General features: G+C 43.9%; 1 protein-coding gene across 1 annotated transcript in view; it reads right to left on the reverse strand.

Moving 5' to 3' along the window:
- Positions 1–7851: 7851 nt before the first annotated feature.
- Positions 7852–23362, reverse strand: part of TMEM123 (transmembrane protein 123) — a 35353-nt gene continuing 19842 nt past the window's right edge. The window contains exons 4-6 of the mRNA XM_077808623.1: positions 20228–20374; positions 17429–17582; positions 7852–11715 (exon numbers count right to left, since the gene is read on the reverse strand). Coding sequence (XP_077664749.1) covers positions 11691–11715; positions 17429–17582; positions 20228–20374 — 326 coding nt within the window. The 3' untranslated portion in view covers positions 7852–11690. The remainder of the gene's footprint in view (positions 11716–17428; positions 17583–20227; positions 20375–23362) is intronic.

The following is a 23362-nucleotide window of genomic DNA, read 5'->3' on the forward strand; positions in this document are numbered from 1 at the left end:
GGCTGAAGGTGACAGCTAGTGGCATTCTGTTATTTTCTTTGTTAGGCCTGTCCTGGAGTAGGTGACTTCTGGGAACTCTTCTGGCTCTATCAATCTGTTTCTTCACTTCCGCAGGTGGGTATTGTAGTTGTAAGAATGCTTGATAGAGATCTTGTAGGTGTTTGTCTCTGTCTGAGGGATTGGAGCAAATGCGGTTGTATCGCAGAGCTTGGCTGTAGACAATGGATCGTGTGGTGTGGTCAGGGTGAGAGCTGGAGGCATGTAGGTAGGAATAGCGGTCAGTAGGTTTCCGGTATAGGGTGGTGTTTATGTGACCATCGTTTATTAGCACTGTAGTGTCCAGGAAGTGGATCTCTTGTGTGGACTGGACCAGGCTAAGGTTGATGGTGGGATGGAAATTGTTGAAATCCTGGTGGAATTCCTCAAGGGCTTCTTTTCCATGGGTCCAGATGATGATGTCATCAATATAGTGCAAGTAGAGTACGGGTGTTAGGGGACGAGAGCTGAGGAAGCGTTCTAAGTCAGCCATAAAAATGTTGGCATACTGTGGGGCCATGCGGGTACCCATAGCAGTGCCGCTGATTTGAAGGTATACATTGTCCCCAAATGTAAAATAGTTATGGGTGAGGACAAAGTCACAAAGTTCAGCCACCAGGTTAGCCGAGACATTATCAGGGATAGTGTTCTTGACGGCTTGTAGTCCATCTTTGTGTGGAATGTTGGTGTAGAGGGCTTCTACATCCATAGTGGCCAGGATGATGTTATCAGGAGGATCACCGATGGATTGTAGTTTCCTCAGGAAGTCAGTGGTGTCTCGAAGGTAGCTGGGAGTGCTAGTAGCGTAGGGCCTGAGGATGGAGTCTACATGCTGTCACGGTGCCAATGCCTGAGATGATAGGGCGCCCAGGATTTCCAGGTTTATGGATCTCGGGTAGTAGATAGAATATCCCAGGTCGGTGTTCCAGGGGTGTGTCTGTGCGGATTTGATCTTGTGCTTTTTCAGGGAGTTTCTTGAGCAAATGCTGTAGTTTCTTTTGGTAACTCTCAGTGGGATCAGAGGGTAATGGCTTGTAGAAAGTAGTGTTGGAGAGCTGCCGAGCAGCCTCTTGTTCATATTCCGACCTATTCATGATGACAACAGCACCTCCTTTGTCAGCCTTTTTGATTATGATGTCAGAGTTGTTTCTGAGCTGTGGATGGCATTGTGTTCCGCACAGCTGAGGTTATGGGGCAAGTGATGCTGCTTTTCCACAATTTCAGCTCGTGCACGTCGGCAGAAGCACTCTATGTAGAAGTCCAGTCTGCTGTTTCGACCTTCAGGAGGAGTCCACCTAGAATCCTTCTTTTTGTAGTGTTGGTAGGGAGGTCTCTGTGGATTAGTATGTTGTTCAGAGGTATGTTGGAAATATTCCTTGCGTCAGAGACGTCGAAAATAGGATTCTAGGTCACCACAGAACTGTATCATGTTCGTGGGGGTGGAGAGGCAGAAGGAGAGGCCCCGAGATAGGACAGCTGCTTCTGCTGGGCTAAGAGTATAGTTGGATAGGTTAACAATATTGCTGGGTGGGTTGAGGGAACCATTGCTGTGGCCCCTTGTGGCATGTAGTAGTTTAGAAAGTTTAGTGTCCTTTTTCTTTTGTAGAGAAGCAAAGTGTGTGTTGTAAATGGCTTGTCTAGTTGCTCATAATGGTCCCTTTTAGTCTTGGTCTAGGAATCAAGTGCAGCTTGACAAGTGTTCAAGGGCTTGGGCTAGACAACAGTTGGTGGCAAGCAGGGGTGTCACTGTACCCTGTAGTAACCTGCTGTGCACTGTGTGTGCATGTGGACCTTGCTGCTGCACACTAAACGTTTCCCAGTGTGCTTGGATCTACTCCCATTTCAATGCAGCATAGCTCCAAGTGCACTGGGGAGCTTTTAGTGCATGCCCACAGGTTCCACCCAGGCTCTTAATGTGCGGCATATTTGTGCAAGGTAGATTTACACCCCAGCTTGCTGTGAACTAAAGGTTGGTGTAGATGACTGTCTGTGCCATTTCCAGGTCCTACTGCTGTGAAAAGCAGTTAGCACTTAGGCAGATATGTGCCTCATGGTGACACTGTTGGCAAGCCAAGTGGTGTAAAATGAAACCAAAGAGGGGGTGGCTGAAGTCCAGTGCACATCGAGCCCTACAAGACTTTCAATGTGAAGGCAGAGGGAGTGAGGCATAATGACATTAATCTCTGTATAGGGGAAAGTATTGGTCTGTGGGCTGAGCGGTTTCTGTTCTTTTTATAAACCAAGTAACTATTGTTCTTATTTCACGCTGTTGGGGACACTGGAGCATGGCCACTAGGTAACTCGAGGGGATGGAAGACCACGAGTGTCGATGAAGCCCCCTTGCACTAGGCCCAGGTGTCCTTGGGGCCCCCCCCCCTCCCGCCTGGAGGCACTCACAGCAGCTCTGCGTACTAGGCCCAAGTGTCCTTGGCCCCCCAGCCCGAAGGCACATACAGCAGTTATGCTGAGGATCTGCAACAATATGCTGCAGAGTCAGACTGCCTGAAACTCAGCAAGGCCAAACAGGGCAGATATGGAAGAACAATGCTGAATAAAGCAGCTTTATGTATAGTTTAACAAATGATACAGAGAACCAGGGAACTAGCTGGGAACTGGATTGGCTGGCTATATGGATACTTGGGGTAGCTTGCTATTGGATAAGTATGCTGGGAAAAAGGATGTATAAAAGCCTGTGTAACTTCCTGCTCTGTGCACAGGATTTGAGATTCAAATCTCCCTGTACCTATTTGGAGCTTCAAATAAACTTTTCTGCTTCTCCACCCCGTTGTGATTACTGGGTGTAGCACACCGGGTAACGAACCACTCAAGCTGTTGTTCAGCCTCTTGGCACTGGATGCCGGCAACAACTCTGTACCCGAAGCCTTGTTTGAAAGTTACCAGTCAGCTTTGAAAATGTTTGAGTACTGTCTCTTGGCAGAGCTTCAGTTGCTGATACAATAATAGAAAAGAACAGTTTCTTCTTAGCATTGAACTTCCTTCGACCCTTTGTGCAAGAGGTTTGCCGCCGACAGTGATAAACAAAAAAGGGACTATAAACACCGACTTCCTATGTAACGCTGCTGCCCAAGAGACTCAAGGCTGTTGTAAAATGTCAACATTCCAAACCTACTGCCCTTCGTGTACTCGCAAGAGATGTGTTCAGGCTTTTGGGAAATTTTAAAATGATGTCAAACAGCAGCCGTTGAACCTGATGATCTGATTTGTCATCAGCTGAAGTCAGAGGGCAAGATTCTGAACCGCTGTAAATCAGCACAGTTTCATTGACTTCAGTGGAGTGCTGCTACTTTGTCAGCTGAGGATCTGGCCCAGAAAGTCACCAAACCACCAGGCTTTTCTGCTACTGTTTTGGGATGTGACTATCACAAAGTTGTGCCACAAGTTGTTTTGTGGTTGTATTGAATGTGCTGTCTCCCCTTCCTCATTTCGCCTGTGAGTGCTGAACAAACAAGCCCTTGGCTCATAATGTTCCATGCTACCGTCCATGCAGCACAAGCGTCCCTGTACGCAGTAGGCCTGAGACCAGGGACCATGAGTGAGGTACCCCTCTGACCAGCAGAATCCAAGAAACCTGCTCACGCAAATTGAGCATGCTCAGTAACACTGCTGAAACTGACTGCTTTCACTCTACCCCCTCCTTGCCCCTCCCTCCCCCACTATCAGCTCAGTGTGGCACCAGCCTCTTCCTGATGTGTGTGGGGGGGAGCTGAGGTAGGTCTTAGCTCCCCACCCCCTTACCCTCAGGCCCCACTCCTCCTCTCCCCCACCCACAAGGCCCCACCCCTAGCCAAGCCAGAGCCAGGCAGTAGTAAGAGCTGCCCAGGGAGCCTGGAACATTGTAGGGAGCCCTGGAGTCCTGGACCCATCCCCTGCCCTGGATGGCATGCCCCAGCAGGCACAGCCAGAGGCTGTTCTTGGATTGGTTTTACTACTGTCTGGTTCCAGCTTCTGGCCAGGTGGCATGGTCTCAAGAGGACAAGGAGCAGGGGGACAGGGCCATGGAGGGGGAAGAATGTGTCCCATTTTTGCATTTTGAAAAGGTGGTCACCCTAGTCACTTCCTACCCCAGCCTAGGGTAAGGATACCCCAGGCTGCAGCCAAGAAGGCTGACACATGGCAGAATATGGGTTCACTGGTCTCCTTGCTCTCTGGCAGATGAGTGGGAGGAGATAATTCTACAATCCATATCAGTTTCAAACCCCAAATTTTGGGTTAACAAAAGGGCTCAGGAGACTGCATGGAAACTCCCCATGTGCATCCTGTCAGTGTGAGCTAACAGACAAGACCTAAGAGAGGATGTGAAACTACTCTATCTTGTGTTATGAAAAGTCAGATTGATTGATTAGAAACTGTGCTGTAAGAATCATGAAAGTACCTGGTATGTCAGTGTGACAAACTGGGACTGTTCTTAATGTTTCCTCTGAATAGTGTGGGGGGTGCCACAGTTCCCCTGTGCAGTTCTTAAGTATCTAGGTGGTGGGATAAGGGTGTATGATCGTTGCAGAACCCTAGAGGGCAGGTGTGTGCAGGGGTCTGGACACACAGAATGGCCAACACCCTGTTTCCTGGCAACTGATGGCCTGCAGGGGGGAAGGGCCGAGGTGAGAGCTAAAGGGTTGGAGAACAAAGGAATCAGGTGACCTCCTGGCCCAGGAAAGGGACAAAGCCGAGAGGAGGAGGGGCTGGATAGAGTTTCAGTTTGAGGCTGGCTGGGGAGTGAAGTGCAGACGTTGTCTGGCTCACTGCCCCCCAAAATGGACCCAGCTGAGCGGTCCTATTCTCTGCACCTACAAGCTCTGTTTTAGACCATGTTCCTGTCATCTAATAAACCTCTGTTTTACTGGCTGGCTGAGAGTCACGTCCGACTGTGGAGTTGGGGGGCAGGACCCTCTGGCTTCCCCAGGACCCTGCCTGGCTGGACTCTCTGTGGGAAGCGCACGGAGGGGCAGAGGATGCTGAATGCTCCGAGCTCAGACCCAGGAAGGTGGAAGCCGTGTGTCTTGAAGACAGGCTGCTCACAGAAAGGAGACTTCCCCAGAGTCCTGACTGGCTTCATGGGGAGCAGTTCCAGAGCATCGCCTGGGGACTCCGTGACAGTCAGCTACCAAGGAGATGGGAAATATGCTGTGGCATCCATGCAGGGGCATGCAAAGGAATAAAAATATGACTGGTTCTGGAGGGGCATGTTCTGTACCCCTGCCACAGCACCAGGGCCGGAGGAGCTATCAGCTCCCCATGTGGCTGGAGGAACTCACTCTCCCCCTGCTGCCCTGAGGCCAGAGTTCTGTGTCCCCACTGAATATTTGGGGGCTCATGCCCCTGCTTGCCCCCCCTTGTCCATACCCCTCCATCTATGGATAACGATTGTGGGTTCAGACATCCCCAGGACACTGGTTAAAGTGACCCTGCTCAATTCATCCTTGATCAGGGAAGACATGACATGGGAATTTTTTGTAATATAGTTATGAATCCTATGCATGCTTCCATTTCTCCCCCTACTGAGCATTGCCAACCAATGGCCCGGGGGGTGGGGGGGCGAGAAACAGAATTAAGTTTGCTCTCAGGGTAGACTACAAGACAGTGTAGGAGTGTCACCTCCCTGCCCTGCCCGGGTGGAATGAATACTGTCATTAAAGAACTGGCTGACACCTACTCAGTTCAGCAGGGGATCCAGAGAGACAATGCAAACTCCAGTGACTCATGCATCAACTCTCAACAGCACTGCCTGGAGAACAAAAGCCTGAGCTGGGGCCAAGAGTGGATATACAGTTGGCTTCTAGAAGAGGCTGGAAGCTCTGGTCTAAGGACAGAGGGCCAGAAATGGAATCCATTACAGCTTGGCCAGCTGATGGCACGGGCTTGGCCTCTCTTTGCTAACCTAAGGACTTTCAGTTTCCGCAGTCACGTGACCTATAAATTGTTACCTGATTGAAAAGGCTGGCTGTTGTCTCTGCAAATACTCACTGAGAGCTTTGTGCCTTAATAGGGTACAGTATGAGCCTTCCACAGGAATCTGGCGTGGCTGGATTCTCTGCAGGGAGCCATGGAAAGAGAAAGGGATTGCTGGTACTGAAGGCCCTATCCCAGAGTCTTGGATGCCACAAGGCTGCCCCTAGTGGAACTGCATGGGCCCTTGGGACCCAGCCCATTAAAGCAGTCACTCCCAAGAGACTGGTGACAGGCTGGGGCATAGATCAGACCCTCTGAATCTGTGACAGCCTCTAGAATTACTTATTCTCCAGGGGTGTGACTCCACTCAGGTACTATGTTTTGAGAAGGGAAAAGTTATGGACCTGTAATTCTGTTTCCTTTGAAACTGTTCTGACAGGCTTTTCACTCACCTGCCTTCCTCCCAACTAGTGATGGGGGGTGGGGGTGTTATATTTATAGAGAAAATACTAGTTGGTTTTCATTTTTTTTTTTTTTTTTTAAAGAAGATCTTCAAGCCTTTGCTGCTTGCCTTACTTCCTTTGGGAGTTCTGCCCCTGCCCAATAAGAAACCACCTGGAAAGCTCCAAGGTCAGAGGTTAAGCTGAGCAGGAGGTGTGCAACTGCTACATAACTAGGCTCTTGCACCCCACTCTTACAGTGGTTTAGGGGCTCATCTTAACAGTTTGGGGATATGCTTCAGATTTTGCCCTAGGAAGCTGAAACACAGAAGTGAGAATCCTGTTACACTATCTTCAGAGAAGTAAAGTTACAAGTCAGTAATTTTCCATTTCCAGAAGATAAAAATAGAGCAACAGGGTGAAACAGCTATGCAAGTACATGCCTCAAAAAGCAGGAACAGCACTGAAATGCAAGATTAAATAGAGGCCTACAAGAACACTTGCAGTCAGAGGAAAAAAATCACAGCAGCTAGCTTCAGCTTAAGTGTTGGCCTGGTGGATTTCATTATGATAAAGCTGGAGAATGAAAATTGCAAACGGTTTCTAAAAATCAGATAATAATTCAAGTTAGAAGAGACAGACTTTTGTTTTGAGGAAAGATGTCCTCTGAAACCTACATAATATAGTTTGGTTGAGATTCTGTTCTCCTGCGAGGTGTGGAAAATGGGAATGCTGTGTATATAAGGGAGAGCAGAATTTTCAGGCTATGATTTGGCCACTGGGTCTGACAAAAGGTGAATTTAGTTTAAGTGAAGCATAAACACTTTACAAAAGAAAAAATAAGGCAAACATACAGGGGTTAAAACCCTGGAATAACAAACTCTAGCACTGCCTGTTTTTTGTTGTTGGCTTTGAAAATTCTTTGCATTATTATAACATCCACAGAGACCCATAATTCTCAGATTCCTTTTGTGGTCCAATTTTGCACTTTTGGTCTCAGTCCAAATTTTTCTTTTCTTTCTTTCTTTCTTTTACTAAATGGAAGTTTGAGCAAAAACAGATTGCCCTTTTATAAGTTACCAGTGTGGGAAAAAACCCAAAATGTTGTTTTTTCCCCCATATATACATTTTGATTAGAAATTTTGCATACAAGTAATTTGAATAATGTCTGAAGGTAGACCATAGGCTCATTTTGTACATCACATTAAGATCAAAAGCTCAAGCCAAAACTGAAGGAAGTCACTTGAATAGCTATGAGCATTTAAAATTTTATATCTGATACCTGCACTTTAGTTTTCTTTCTCCCCCCCTTTTTAAAACACATTGGATGCAAGGCAGCACTTAACTTTCAAGGCAACTTATTTTAGATTCTGAAAGGAAAGAGTATTTGATGACAAATGGAAGAACATCTTTCAACTTATTATTCTCCTTCCAGGGGGAGGGAGGTGCCAAAATAATTGTGCAGAGAGATTGAGCCACTGTTTATTCTAGTTTTCTTAGACACTGATTCAATAATGCATGTAAATATATGCATAAGTCCCACTGATGTTAATGGTTGTTAAGCATGTGCTTAAGTGTTTTGCTGAATTGAGGCTTTAACATCTTGTATTTCATTATAAGGCAACCAGTTTTACAACTCAGAGACTACCTGCATACTCTGTATAACATTTCCAGAATGGATGCATTGTGAGATCTTGGGAACTTTCTATTGTATGTTCCCACAATGCAGCTATAACATTTCCAGAGTAGATAAGTTCAAACAGCTTTACAATAAGGCAACACAGCCTAGAGGGCTGAGCACAGGGCTGGGATGTAATCCCCTTTTTGCCACAGATCAGCTGCGTGTCCATAGGATAGGCATAGAGGGTTAACAATGTTCAGACAATCAGGTTAGTTAAACAGCTGTGCATTTTAAGCTGTTCTTAATTCTTCAAGTTACTCCATATGGGTAGACCCCTGCATCTACATGGCATCCCAATGAATTCAAGTTCACCTGCATCTGGGTACAAGTGACCACAAACATGGAGCAACTTGCAGGACTGAGGTCTATGTACATACTTTACACATATTATGGTACAGCAAAGAGTTCTGTCATTATCTGACTAGTATTATTAACAGTCAACTGACCATAAGGCTGAAATCCATTTCCCTTTCATTAGAATGTAAATTCTGAACCTTAATGGTGAGTAGGACTCAATTTTCACTTCCTACAGTACACACACACCTAAAGGAATTTAACTTTCCTTTGCATCATTTACTGCTACATCTTAATTGCAGACATTAATATTGTTTTCTACACACAAACTCCAAACAATAAAATAAAATGTATTTCAAACTGCAGAAGTTCTGGCAAAAAATTAAACTCTTGTGTTCTGTCATCTAAAAAGCGGATCATTAAACACCTGTATATTGTAAATTGACATTTTCATCCAACATTTTTTTGGGGAATGATTTTTAAGGAATTAAAACACTGTTTAATAAAATCAAAAATACACTGGACCTGACATTCTGGTAATAAAGACAAACATTTCATTTTAATATTTATCTGCACAACAGAGGTCAGAGGATCTCAGTAACTCTACTGAGTAGCACTTAATACAGTAAAACTCTGGGTAACTACAAAAAAAATTCTGTAGAACAACGATTTGCAAACTGGTAAAGTTTACCTATAGTCTTTATATATACATATAAAAAGAAAAAGGCAAGGTTTTCCCCCAAAACAGTGAAATTAATAATCACTTAAAATACTTCAATTTTTTTTTAAACAAGAGAAAAAAAAAGTTTTAATGGCATAGCCCTGCAAACCCTTCCTCCTGGGAGTACGCAAACAAGTAACTCTACTGATTGCAAAGGGAGTGCGTGAGTAAGGACTGCCCACAGCAGGAAAGGTTTGCAGGCCTAGATCTTATCATATACAGAAAGAATTTTGTATTTAGGACAGATTTTTTTTTTTTTAAATAAAATCCTATGAAAGTGCAAGACTTAAAAGAGTGAAACATTTCTAAACAAAATAGTAACTGGTATAAGACCTGTTTCTACCAAAGTGCTGCATCACACACTAATGGCCACCTTGCATGCAAAAATGCACCTGGGCAAACTTTCCAATAGCTGTCTAATACCTACGTGGTTGTGTCTTGGATGGTGAATTATCATTAGTAGTACCCACCAAAGCAGCTCTCCATCAGAGGCACTTTTCCATACAGGGTCAGCTGCAAAGGGAAACTGATTGGGATTGAACATTAGCTCACTGCTGCTGAAATATTCTAAATATCCAAATTTGCAGTCTTTGAGCCTCACACGAATCTTCTTATATCAGTGTAAATCAGGATTACATCCACTGAGGTCAATAAAATTATACCAGTGTAAACGGGAAGGGAATTAGAAATCAGTGTCAGGCCCCTTCTTTATGACTCCCTATGAAATAAAGATCTGATTCAAAGTCTGTTGATATCACCCAATGGGAGTCTTTTCATTGACTTCAATGGACTTTGGACTAGATCAGGGGTGACCAACCTGAGCCTGAGATGGAGCCAGAATTTATCAATGTACATTGCCAAAGAGCCTCAATAATATGTCAGCAGCCCTCCATAGGCTCCCCCACCCCCGTTCCCAGCGCCTCTCACCCTCCGGCAGCCCCACCGATCAGCACCTCCCTCCCCGCACCTCCCAATCAGCTGTTTCGTGGTATGCAGGAGGCTCTGGGGTTGAGGAGCGAGGGCACAGTAGGCTGAGGGGAGGCGGCAGGAAGGGGTGGAGTGGGGGCAGGACTTGTGGCAGAGCCAGGGGTTGAGCAGTGAGTACCCTCCGGCACACTGGAAAGTTGGCTTCTGTAGCTCCAGCCTCAGAGTCAGTGCCTATACAAGGAGCCGCATATTAACTTCTGAAGAGCCACATGTGGCTCCAGAGCCACAGGTTGGCCACCCCGGACTAGATCATAATGTGTAAGTACAGCAGCACCAGGTCCTGCAAACAATTTTAAGAATGTAGGGCATAGATATATATTTTAAATGCTATCCTACATATTATATTTTACCACTCGAATTTGGAAAGTTACTCCCAACTCTTCCTAAAATCCTACTAGAAACCCTGTATAAAGCTTCCAAATAAAACAAAGCAGGGATTTTAAATTACATTCAAGCTAGAATAATTTTCAGTGGAAATCTTCATATTCACAGTAGGAGACAAGCCTTTTTTTAAAAAAATTACAATTTTATCTCAATCATACCATTGTGATTTGCTGGATATGAATCACTAATTTAATTCTAAATAAAACCTGTATATTATAATGATCATCTAGCCCATTTTAACTTGTAGACCACTTCATAAGAGACAAGTACTGTCATGGACTGTATCTCCTCCCCCTCCCAGTTCCCCACAGATTGATTCTCACTATATTTTATTCTGCAGACCCAGAGGTAATGTGGTGGAAGGAGCACACAGGGTCACATGCCCCTTCAGATTTCTGCCAGGATTTATGTGCTCTGCTCTGAACCCCGCTGCATACCACCAGAACCTTTACATTGTGTCCCCCCACTATCAACAGTTACGAGTAGTCTCCGGTAATATATCCACAGATCACTGATCATCGGTAGACTATATTTTAAGTACGTTTTCTATCATCCTGTTCTGGATAGTTTACGACATTATGAATCATAATTTGATAAATTGGAATAATCTCACATCCCTTAACTAGCATCAGCACTGAACTGAAATATTTTTGTTAAAAAACAAAGTCTGAGGTTCCCAAATCATTAACAGAAGTTCACCCCAAGTTTCAAGTTACAAATAAATACATTTTAATACAAAATAGTAGCAAAGTCACTTCCTCTTGTAGTTTACCTGCCAAGCCTATTGCATTTTTCCCTAACTGCGACTAGTATTTTTTCAGCCTGTTGTACCCAAAGTAGAACCACCCGCATTTATGTAGTATGTAGGTAATAATCCAATGTATTCACAACTTTAATGTCACGTGGTATGTTATGGTAATGATTTGGTATCTCAAAGTTTGTATGCATTTATTTTAAAAAGCATTTCAGTTCATCATTAGGTAATGAACGTTAAAGATTTTTTTTTTAAATTGCATCAACAACAGGGCATGTTTCTGCAAAGTGCTAACTTCCTCCAGCTCCCATTGCAATAAACGGGAGCTCAGGGTGCTTGGGAAGATCTTGACACTGTGCAGGATCAGATCTATGGATGCATTAGAGATTGGGACTATCTTTATGAAAGGAAAAAAAAAAATTTCAAATAGATGTTCTTAAAGCAGTGATCGGGTGGAATTTCCCCACTGTCTTCTCAGAAGTATCTTTAAATGATAGCATCATGTTCATCACTGTAACAGAAACACGGTAATTAATCATTTGCAAAAGCATCAATGGTCTACAATACAATATCAAAAGTTTCAGAATGTCATGACCCACTTTACTGCTCTCAAGGGTTATTTGCTAATAAAGGCACTCATCCTGGAAAGTGCTGAGCACCCACAATGCCTGTATGGGATTTTCTGTTAGTGCTTCTCAGAACCAGGCCTGATGTTAAAACACTTACCTTTCACCACATGCCTTAAGCCTTGCTCAACATATAAGACATTGCAGTGTTTTCATATTTCATTCGTCTAGCTAACTAACTACCAAAGTTCACAATGGGTACATTTTATTCTGTCTTCCCTCGCCTATATTAGTGATTGAAGCTATTCACCCTATTTCTTTCTCTTCATTTTTACTCTCAAAAATGAAATTATTTAAAAACAAACAAGACGATTTTCTGGTGTTAATCCTACATGAATTTATGTACTGGATTGCATTTTTTTAAATAATGGTTTCTGAAAACACCAATCAAATGCAGATACCCTTTTTGAGGCAGGTAAACATTTTGAACAAATGGCTAACAGTGTATTATTTGGACAAACAAAACACCTGGATTCTGCATGTCTTGTTCACCCAACACTCCTGTGACTTCAATTGCTATTACACATCAAATGTTTTACTTAGTGTTTTATTTACTACCCATAGACATGACCCCAGGAGCTACACAAACTAAGAGAAACAACAAGTATGTCATCAGAACACACAGAGAACATTTTTTCTTGCTGCACATAGCCAAAGAATATAGGATGGGACCTATCTGACACTCCCTTTTTAAGTACATTGGCTTTAGCAAAAGAATGCCTCCACTGACCCATAGATTGTACACTCTTCAGAGCAGAGATCATCTCTTTGTTACGTTTGTATTGTGCCGAGTACAATTGGGGTGAGATCTATAGGTCTTACTGCAATAAAAATAATTATTAATAAATAACAGGATTTTAATATAGGGCATTCTGATAACAAATTTCTTGATGTGTAATAACTGCCTGGATTAGCTGCTTTGCTCATGATGGAGAACTTGTAATCAAAATAAACTGTCTGATGTATAATAATGGTTGACGGCATTGAGAGTTTTGGTGGCAGATCGTCATCTACCTTCTCTTTAATCAATAATTTTGAAATGTTATCAGAAAAAAACAATTAAGTTTATTTAGCCTGGTTTGTTGCTATAAACCTGCACTGCTTCTTGCTTACAGTTGTGTTATCCTTTTCAGCCTTGACTTTGGGAAGTGCTGAGCATCCAAAACTCCAACTGAAGTCCAGGAGGGATCTCCTGGTGCTCAGTTGCGCTGAAAATAAGGCCCTTGATATCTGTTCTTTATATTTTCTCCAATTTCTTCTAGATTTTCCTAGCATTTGGCCTTAAAGATGCCAAATGGCAACTACCAGGACACCACTTCTGAGGAACACTTGTTTTTTTTCTCCTACTTGTCTAATACTTCTCCAGTTACTCACACCCCTTTCAAAACAGATTTTACTCATTTGATAGGTTCATTAACCAGCCCTTAACTTCCAGGGTGCATTTCACTCACTAATTGGTATATCATATGTTCCAATCGATCAAGTACCTCATTTTACCTGCTTTTTATCAATAGCTTTTTTGACAATGGGGTCATTATTTCCTAAATGTCCACACAGGTCTAACAAGAAAAATAAAGACAAGACCGTTTTTAAAAACAGAGGAGAGTAAAATCAGAGAGGAGTATTCCGTCGAGCGATTCTTGTGAAAGGACAGGGGCAACTAATGCTACAGTGCTTTGAAAAGCAGTGTTGCCAGCTCCCAATTTCATGATGACTTCCACAAGATATGATGTTATTCTCAAAGCCCACCCCCTGGAGTCATGTGAGTTCATGAGGCATCTCAACTTTCATTTAAAACAAAGATGTTTCTAGTCCTCATTGTTGTGGAGAAAAGGTTAAAATGCACTAATCAAAAGACTCAAAAAACAAAAGGCACATAAAAAGAATGCCCATTTTTTAACATCATGATTTTTAAGCTAATCTTATGATCTTGGGGCTGGGGGGGGAAGATGGGGCTGAAACATGATTTTTGAATGCTTAGGATTGGCAATACTGGGAAAGGAATAGCTGAAAATAAGAGCTAGTTGATGATTCTTGCTTCTTTGTTTGGAGATGGTTGGTGGAGGCTGGCTGAACAGTGGGGTGTTGGAAGAGTCACTGATGATAAGGAGGGGGTGGAGCCATGACTCAATGGATCCTGTGACCAGCAAACAGAATTCAAAAGAGGGAGATGTACCAGAATCCCTTGACACTATCAGAGTAACAGCCGTGTTAGTCTGTATTCGCAAAAAGAAAAGGAGTACTTGTGGCACCTTAGAGACTAACCAATTTATTTGAGCATAAGCTTTCGTGAGCTACAGCTCACTTCATCGGATGCATACTGTGGAAAGTATAGAAGATCTTTTTATACACACAAAGCATGAAAAAATGGGTGTTTACCACTACAAAAGGTTTTCTCTCCCCCCACCCCACTCTCCCGCTGGTAATAGCTTATGTTGAATTGGAACTCATTTGCAAATTGGATACAAAATAACTTAGGCTTGAATAGAGACTGGGAGTGGCTAAGTCATTATGCAAGGTAACCTATTTCCCCTTGTTTTTTCCTACCCCCCCCCGAGGTTCTTGTTAAACCCTGGATTTGTGCTGGAAATGGCCCACCTTGATTATCATACACATTGTAAGGAGAGTGATCACTTTAGATAAGCTATTACCAACAGGAGAGTGGGTTTGTGGGAGGGAGGGGGGAGGAGAAAACCTTTTGTAGTGGTAAACACCCATTTTTTCATGCTTTGTGTGTATAAAAAGATCTTCTATACTTTCCACAGTACGCATCCGATGAAGTGAGCTGTAGCTCACAAAAGCTTATGCTCAAATAAATTGGTTAGCCTCTAAGCTGCCACAAGTACTCCTTTTCTTTTGACACTATCAAGTTCCAACAATTCACTGCAAGTAAAACAAACACCTTCAACTGACATGGAGAATGGAAACCATAGGGAGTAAGGCAATCCAGTGTAAAGATGTTCCAGCTTCTGACCAAGAGGGTCTAACTCCCCAGGGTGAGATTACAGTTTGGGCAGTAGTGCACAATGAAAAAAAGAGAGAAGGCAGCTTAGTAAGAAAAGCAAAAGACATTCTCTGAACCGATACAGTTCAAATATGTCCTGACACAATAGCTGTTGTTCCCCTACAAGAAGGAGTAACATAGTTCTAATAAACCAAAAATATGCAGTAGCCTGATCAGTGACTAAGAAACAAGTACTGCATGGGATTAAAAAAGAAAGCAGAGGCAAGTGATCCTAATTAGTGACTCTACAGCAGGGGTGGGCAAACTTTTTGGCCTGAGGGCCACATCTGGGAGGGGAAATTGCTTTCAGGGCCAGGGCAGGGGCTTGGGGTGCAGGGGTGGAGTGCGGGGGTGCGGTGTGCAGGAAGGGGCTCAGGGCAAGGGGTTGGGGCAGAGGAGGGTTGCGGGGTTTATGAGGGGGCTCAGGAAAGGGGGTTAGGGTGCAGGAGGGATGTGGAGTGCAGGACGGGGCTCAGGTCAGGGGGTTGGGGTGAAGGAGGGGTATGGGATGTGGCAGGGGGCTCAGGGCAGGGAGTTGGGGTGCAGGGTGCAGGAGGGGTTCAGGCTCCAGCCCGGCACTGCTTACCTAGAGCGGCTCCGGGGTGGCAGCAGCACACACTGGGGCCAGGGCAGGCTCCACGTCCCTGCGCGGCCCCTGCGGGGGGGGGGGGAAGCGCAGAGGGCTCTGCATGTTTCCCTCACCCGTTGATACCTCCTGCGAAGCTCCCACTGGCCGCGGTAACCTGTTCCTGGCCAATGGGAGCTTTGGGGGAGGTACCCACAGGCAAGAGCAGTGTGCGGAGCTCTGTGCTCCCCCAGCCCCAGCCCCAGCCCCAGGGGCTGCAGGGAAATAGTGTGGCTGCTTCCTGGAGTGGCGTGGTATGACAGCGGTGGCAATCCCGCAGGCCGGATCCAAAGCCCCTAGGGGCCGGATCCAGCCCATGGGCTGAAGTTTGCCCACCCCTGCTCTACAGCAAGGAACCCAGCCCAAGATGTGACCCATATAAAGAAACAGGTACCAGGATGAAGGATCCTAATACTTAGTCCTGCCATGTGTGCAGGGGACTGGACTAGATGACCTCTCAAGGTCCCTTCCAAGCCTATGATTCTATGATCTGATAATGCATGTGATGAGAAACCTGGAAAATGATAGGGGCATTTCCACTAACTCTAACCCATATAGGAACAAGCGAAGGGAGTGTTAGGTAAGACAAACAAAAGACCAAGTTATTTGACTTCAGGGATTTGGGAAGAGACCTGAAGGCAGACTCAATACATGTGATCTCTTGGAGAGCCAAGAATAAGATAGGAGACAAACCAGTGGATGTGCCTATATTGTAGAGGGGAGGATTTGAGGTTCATTTCAACATTTTCAAACACGAGTGCCCAAAGTTAGGCGTAAGTTTGTAAATGTTGGCTATAGATCATTGGAATGCTTTCTGTGATGACAGATGACTGATTTAGACAGTCTCTGCTTAAGCAGGTGGGGTAACAAACCCTGGATTCAAAACTGGCTTGTTAGCCAGTCTGTAAATTATGGTAGACTGTAAGGGGGAAAGAGGGATAGTCATTTAATTCCAAGAATCTGGCATGTGCATCCAATACATCCAGGAGAACATAGAAGATAGAAATACTCTACTACAGAAAACGAAGAATAAGAAAAAATACCGTCAAAAGCTTCTATACGCAGATGGAAAGGAATGAGAAACTAGGAAGAAGAAATAAAAGTGTTGACAAATGATTATTTATTGAACATTCAGCTAGTGGGAATGTCACCACAGATAGGTTGCAATAAGTACAGGAGGGATAGAGAGGAAAGTAGAGGAAGAGTAGCTATACGCATAATACGAAGAAATGATAGGACTGCTGAGTGTGCGGGTGTGAGGGAGAGAAAAGGGTGTTGGTGAGAGAGAGAATTCTTCAGGCATCAGAGTTCATGGAAGAAATATTCAGCAGTGAAGAATTCTAGTAAATATTAACATGCAAAATTCTGGAAGAGGGCTGGAGGTTCTAAAAGGCAGCACAATTACAGCGTAATAGCACTACACAAAAGAATGCGGAGAACAAGAGATGATCAATATATCTTTCTGAGGAACTTCTCAAAAGAAGTATCTTAGGGGTAACCCCTCCACCCCCCAAAAAACCCAACCCTAACCCTATAGTGGAAATGGAGAAGGAAACGGGAACAAGATTAGAATCCGTCAGAACTTTCAGGGACATAAATAAGGACAACAAAAAACCAGAATGAATGAATTTAGATTAGCTAAAGGGCAGGGGAGTAAGAAAGGAATTTATAGAACAGATTAGAATGATTATTTGTATTATTGCAGTGCCTAGCATAATGGTGATTGTGCTTGACACTGTACAAACAAGTAGCTTAAAATCTAAGCAAGAAAATCCCCAATAAAAAATAGGCCCCATGAATAAATGAGGATCAGTTGAGGTGAAACTGATGAAGGCTCTAAGCGGCTGAGATACTGGCCTGCCTTTTTAAAAAAAATCCGCATTGAACAAGAAAGTAGAGCATTTTCTTCTCTTCATTTCCAACAAGAAACCAACAATTTAACAGGGGAACACACCTCCAAAAAACTTACATGGTTCTGTACTGAACACCTCTTCTCGAGTGATATGTTTTACACCCAACATAGAGAATGGCTAGCATTCCAAGTGTCAGCACAATGCCACCGAAAAAACTGCCCACATCAAATCTGGAGGTTCTGGATAGCACAGCTGCAGATTTTGGCGTGGCTAAGAAGAAAACAAAAAGAAAGTTTTTATGACGCTTGTAACTTTTGCTGTAATGTACTGTGACTGCAGTTCTCTCTGTCTAGGTTCTTATATACCCTCTGCCCAATCATAACATCATCTGAGGACCTCAGGTGACAACTTTATATTGTGCTGCTGGTAAAATATCAACCAACTCCACTGGAACCCAGAGCCGCATTCTTAAGTCCCAGATTCTGGCCAGCTTCAGCACACACAGTGAGTGAGGAGGATGGCACTAGGAGCCACTCTGCTCCCTTATACACTTGCACAGGGGCTGGCAAGAGTCCAATTGTCAGGCAACTCCCTCTACCTCAACACCTCTTTCTGCCCCAGTCAGTGGAGCTTGCCAGGCATGGAGTGGAAAGCACGACAAACTCTCTTCAAGGTTGGTGCTTTCCAGAGATCTACAGGAAGGCTGGAATTTTGGAACAGCAAACACAAACTGATCAATCATAATTGAATATTCATTTCCATAGATTCTTGAGCTATGATATATTCTTACCATACACTTTTCCTTAAAAATTACTAGTCTACCTGAATCAAGACTCAGCCTTAACTCCTAACTCAGTGGGTTAGGAAAACTGGGTTTCCCACCTGTAGATACAGCTATTCGTCCCAACAGAAACCTGCACAATCACCATCCACCTATGACAGATTCCTGTCCCAGAGATCATGCACCTGGGTAACCCACCCCACACCTTCGCCCAGGCAGATTCCAATCCCAGAGTGGTTTAACCAATCGAACATCCCAATCAAAAGATGCAATTTAAGCTGATGTGGCCAACCAAATGTGTGATGGCACTTGCTGAGGTTAACAGGCACTTCCCATGTTAAAAGACTTCACCTAACTTGAAGCACATTGATCTGCTTATAAGTGTCAATGTGACAATGGTGAAAGTGGTTTGGGTCAGCAGCTGCCTGCTAGGAAACATTGACACTGACAGCTTTATGTTCACATTTGACAACGTGTACTCATATGAAGTGTAACTCACTCAGTGTGGCACACTGTCCCCCTCTACTGGTGCCTGGCCACACATAAGGGTTCATGAGTCTGTCACAGTCTTGGCTAACAGAGCTAGGTCTTTCAGCTCAGGGAGTAGAGGCTCATGTGTTTAGATCTAGCAGTCCCAAATTCAACCCCTGCCACCAATAACCCATCCAGGTATGTGGTATTAAATAAGCTCATTAGGGCCTATACTTCCTAAGTGGAACTGTTATGCACAGGAGCTGTATTGGGCGAAAACAGGTTATTTAGAATATTAGTTGAGTTCAACTGGAAATTTAGATTTGGCACTTATGATGAAATCCTCTCCCAAACTGAATTATTGCCTTTAGATAAAACAGAACTGAAGGAATGACAGAAATACAGAAACTGAGTTCTTTAGCCTCATGCGGAGTTCCTGCTATCTTCTATAACAGGCTTTCACCCAACATGGCTCTCATTTAGGAGAGAGAATGGCCCTTCTTTTTAGCAAACAAGTAGAGCCTTTCTTGGCTTCACTGCCAGCACACTAACAGAATGGTAACTGTATAACTGTTGTCAGATGGTAAGATGGTGTTGTCGTTACAGCTTTTCCCTGTTATTGGCACAGAGATAATTCTTGGAAATTCTTCTCCAGCATCTGGAGGTTGTAAGTCATCAACTAATTGAACTCAACAAGTGTGACTGGCTTAGCTGGTATCAACAAAGAGTACTAGAAGCTAGAGATAAGAGAGACTTATCATGTTATCTAATGTGTGTCACCTTTCCAATGCATAGTTGTTACTTACTATGTTTGTACTAATGTTTTTGTTGATTTCAATTTCAATTTTCATAGCAGTAGAGAAAGGATATATTTTGGTCATATGAAGGTCTGATAAACAGCTGCTAAAAAAGTACCCTGCTGGTAGGTCAGTATAAATGATCTAATCCAGCATGAACAATCAAGCCATCATATTAGTTAACTGTTCTTGTAAAACACAAGTGCCTCTGAACTCAAAATATTGAGTCACCACTAACACAGTATATGAGATATAATTCCACCCCCTAATACCTCAACAACAACAAAAAAAACAGTCAAATCTTACATTAACCTTTAAGTACACTGTCCTTACTTTAGCTTGAGGATTGGATTTTCAAAATGTCTTCAAGGAGTGGGATGCCCATTTCAAAGTCCCAGGTAACATTTTCAAAACTGACTCAGAGTCCTAAGTTCTTAAGTCAACCTAACAAAACTTCCTTCTTATTTAAGTGTTGACAGGTCAGAATCTGACCTCAATTATACCTGTGTAAATCTTTCTGTGGAGTTACTCAAGATTTACACCAATAACTCAGTAGATTCTTCATTCTTTTAAGGAAATTTTGAATGCTACAGTTTGTAAACAATGGAAAAACATGTCTAAAATGCCCAATCAGATAAAACTACAATTAACTGTAAGTCTGGCATGTTTATTTCCTGAATATGAATTCACCAACAGGTTGTGCCATTTAAAAACTTCAAATGCACATTGGGTCAAATGGCCTTTTCCTAATGCTAAAGTAACTGGAGATACTTAGAGCAAGCTTTCAAGATGGCAGAGTGATGTAGATAACAGAAGAATGTAAGTTAGCATACTGTGGGAAACAGGCAGCAGTCTATAGTATATACCTGTTACGGAGCTGGAAGGAGACATAGTCTTGGAAGTGGTCACTGTGACACTGGCTGTTGATTGTACGGTTGTTGTGGGTTTCGAGACGGTGGTTGATGTAGTTGTCTGGGTGGTGGTTGTCTGGGTGGTGATTGTTTTGGTAGAACCTATAAACAGTGTACAATAATGATATCACATGGAAAATTATATTTAAAAAGATTATGCTAATTGTGAATGAAATTGCAGCTTTTGATTAACACTATTTTGAAAGATTCCCTATGTCAAAAAATAGCTATTTTTGCTCCCTTACAAAATGGCAGATTATCCCTTCAGAAAGGAGGGATCACGTTAATCGCTTTGGGTATTGTTCTGCTCCCGCAGGCACCTATGCTCCAGCACATTGTTATTGGTTTCAGAGGCCATCTACCCACATGCACTTCCTAAACTGCTAGTCCCCAGTGCTGACCTCCAGAAGTGGGTGACAGGGTCCTCTGCTGTGTAATCTGCTCTGTCTTGTGCCTAGCTAGAGCCCACATTTGGGAGTTCATTACACATGATGCATTTCTTCATCCTGCTTTTTCTTTTTCTTAACTTGAGCTCAGAGCCATAACAGTGGTTTGGAGGTAGTAGGAAGAGAGGTGGGTTTGACTTCTGCAAATTGTTAGCAACAATTGTTCACTTTCATCTGTGTCCCTTTAACATCTGAATTCCAAAGTGCTTGTGAATTCAATTCTGCTCATGTCCATTAGGTGAGAATATTGTAAATAAGAATATTATGGTTGTAAGGCCCCCCCAACCCAAAAAAATAGGAAAAATTCTGATCAATTTCACAAGTGTATTTCAGTGACTCTGCTGAATTCAACAGAATTAATTTGGATTTACACTGATCTAAATGCAATAGGAATCTGGCTTTGAAAAACAATTTTGCTATAAAATACCAGTATATTTACATTGTTCCAAATAAAGTCTATGGCAAAACTCCAACGGGCTTCAGTGATTATTCCTAAATTCATAAGTTCCTCTTGAAGTGGTGTGTCAAACCCTATTTATATCAAGAGATTTCTGTGCCCAACCCTACTCCTAATTATGACCTCAATTTAGGAAAGTAACCCCAATCAGGAAAGCCCTTCAGCACATGCTTTCCTGCGGAAGTTATGCAGGTGCTTACGTGCTTTCCTGAATCAGGGCTCTGCGTGACTGATTGCAGGACTGAGATCTTTTAGAGTTTTCAACATGACAAATCTTAATTAATCCTAGAATCATAGGACTGGAAGGGACCTTGAGAGGTCATCTAGTCCAGTCCCCCTCACTCATGGCAGGACTAAGTATTATCTAGAGCAATGGTTCTCAACCTATTTACCATTGTGGGTCCCATATGAAGCTCTCTGTGTTATGTGGGCCGCAGCCACACAATATATATACTGTCTGTACAACTACCATTAAAAAAAAAAAAAAAGGTTTAATATTTGCTATATGAGAGCAATACGATTCAAATCGATATATAGCTTTCATTTCAACACTGGCAAACGTCTACCAAGAGCATTTTAAATCAGCAAAATGAGTCAAAACATTAACTGTTAAAATTAATTAATTTTAATTTGTAAGGGTGGCATTCCATGGTATATTACCACCCTCACTTCCGTGGGGTTCTGGCAGTGGGGCTGCACTGAGCACCCAGAGAGCACGGTTGCAGAGCCTGCTTGCAAAGATGGGGAACCCTGGCTGGTGTCGGGCACCCTACAGCCAGAGACTCTCCTCCATATACCCAGCCCCCCTCCACCCAGGGGCTGCCCTCACCCATCACCCAACCCCAGCATCCAGACCCTACCAACACTGGGCTGGCACACATGCCTTTCCTGCAGAGCCAGGGTGCCCTGTCCAGGGCAAAATGCCCCTCCTCATAGGGACTGCTCCCTCCAGCATCCCGTCTCCCTCCCAGGAACTCCCCCCAAGCCTCCCCAAAGACTGCCCCTCAGCTCTCAACCTCCCCATCCAGGGACTGTTGCCAGTCCACCAGTCCTACACCTAGAGTCTGCCCCAAGGACCTAGCTGCACCCCCCCCCCCCCCCGTGATCCTAGCCCCCTGCATCCTCCTCCCTGCTTCCCACACTCTACTCCCTATACTCTCGCGACCACTGGTCTCCTACCTCGGCAGCAGGTAGCTCAGCTGCTGCTGTCCTAGGGCTGGGGAGCCTACTCCAGCCAGTGTCACTGAACCCGTGATCCTGCAGCGTGTGGGGGAGCTGAGTACCCTGGCCTCCTGCTAATGCTGCTGTGCCCAATCCTGCCAGGATGGGGGGGCTGATGCCACTGAGCCTGATACTGCATCACCCCATTTTTACACCCTCTCCGCTAGCTCTGCACCTGGGGCAGGTGCCCCTCATGCCCTACCTCTTTTCAGCTCTGATGACATCACATTGACTGCAGTTGTGTGCTGACTAGGCCGTAAGTGGGCCACGGGTTGAGAACCACTGATCTAGATCATCCCTGACAGGTTTTTTTCTGATCTACTCTTTAAAATCTCCAATGATGGAGATTCCACAACCTCCCTAGGCAATTTATTCCAGTGCTTAACTATCCTGACAGTCAGAAACTTTTCCCTAATGTCCAATCTAAACCGCCCTGGCTGTAATTTAAGACCATTGCTTTTTGTCCTCTCCTCAGAGGTTAAAGAGAACAATTTTTCTCCCTCCTCCTTGCAACAACTTTTTATTTACTTGATAACTGTTATCATGTTCGCCAATTTTTTCTATCTTCCCTCATACATCATGTTTTCTAGACCTTTAATCATTTTTGTTGCTCTTCTCTGGACTCTCTCCAATTTGTCTACATCTTTCCCAAAATGTGGCACCCAGAACTGGACACAATACTCCAGTTGAGGCCTAATCAGCACAGAGTAGAGCGGAATAATTACTTCTTGTGTCTTGCTTACAACACTCCTGCTAATACATCCCAGAATGATCTTTGCTTTTTTGCAAAAGTGATACACTGTTGACTAATATTTAGCTTGTGAGCCACAATGACCCCCAGATCCCTTTCCGCAGTACTCCTTCCTAGGCAGTCATTTCCCATTTTGTATGTGTGCAACTGATTGTCCCTTCCTAAGCGGAGTACTTTGCATTTGTCCTTATTGAATTTCATCCTATTTACTTCAG

This window comes from Eretmochelys imbricata, chromosome 1, assembly GCF_965152235.1.
Source record: "Eretmochelys imbricata isolate rEreImb1 chromosome 1, rEreImb1.hap1, whole genome shotgun sequence".
Lineage (NCBI taxonomy): Eukaryota > Metazoa > Chordata > Testudines > Cheloniidae > Eretmochelys > Eretmochelys imbricata.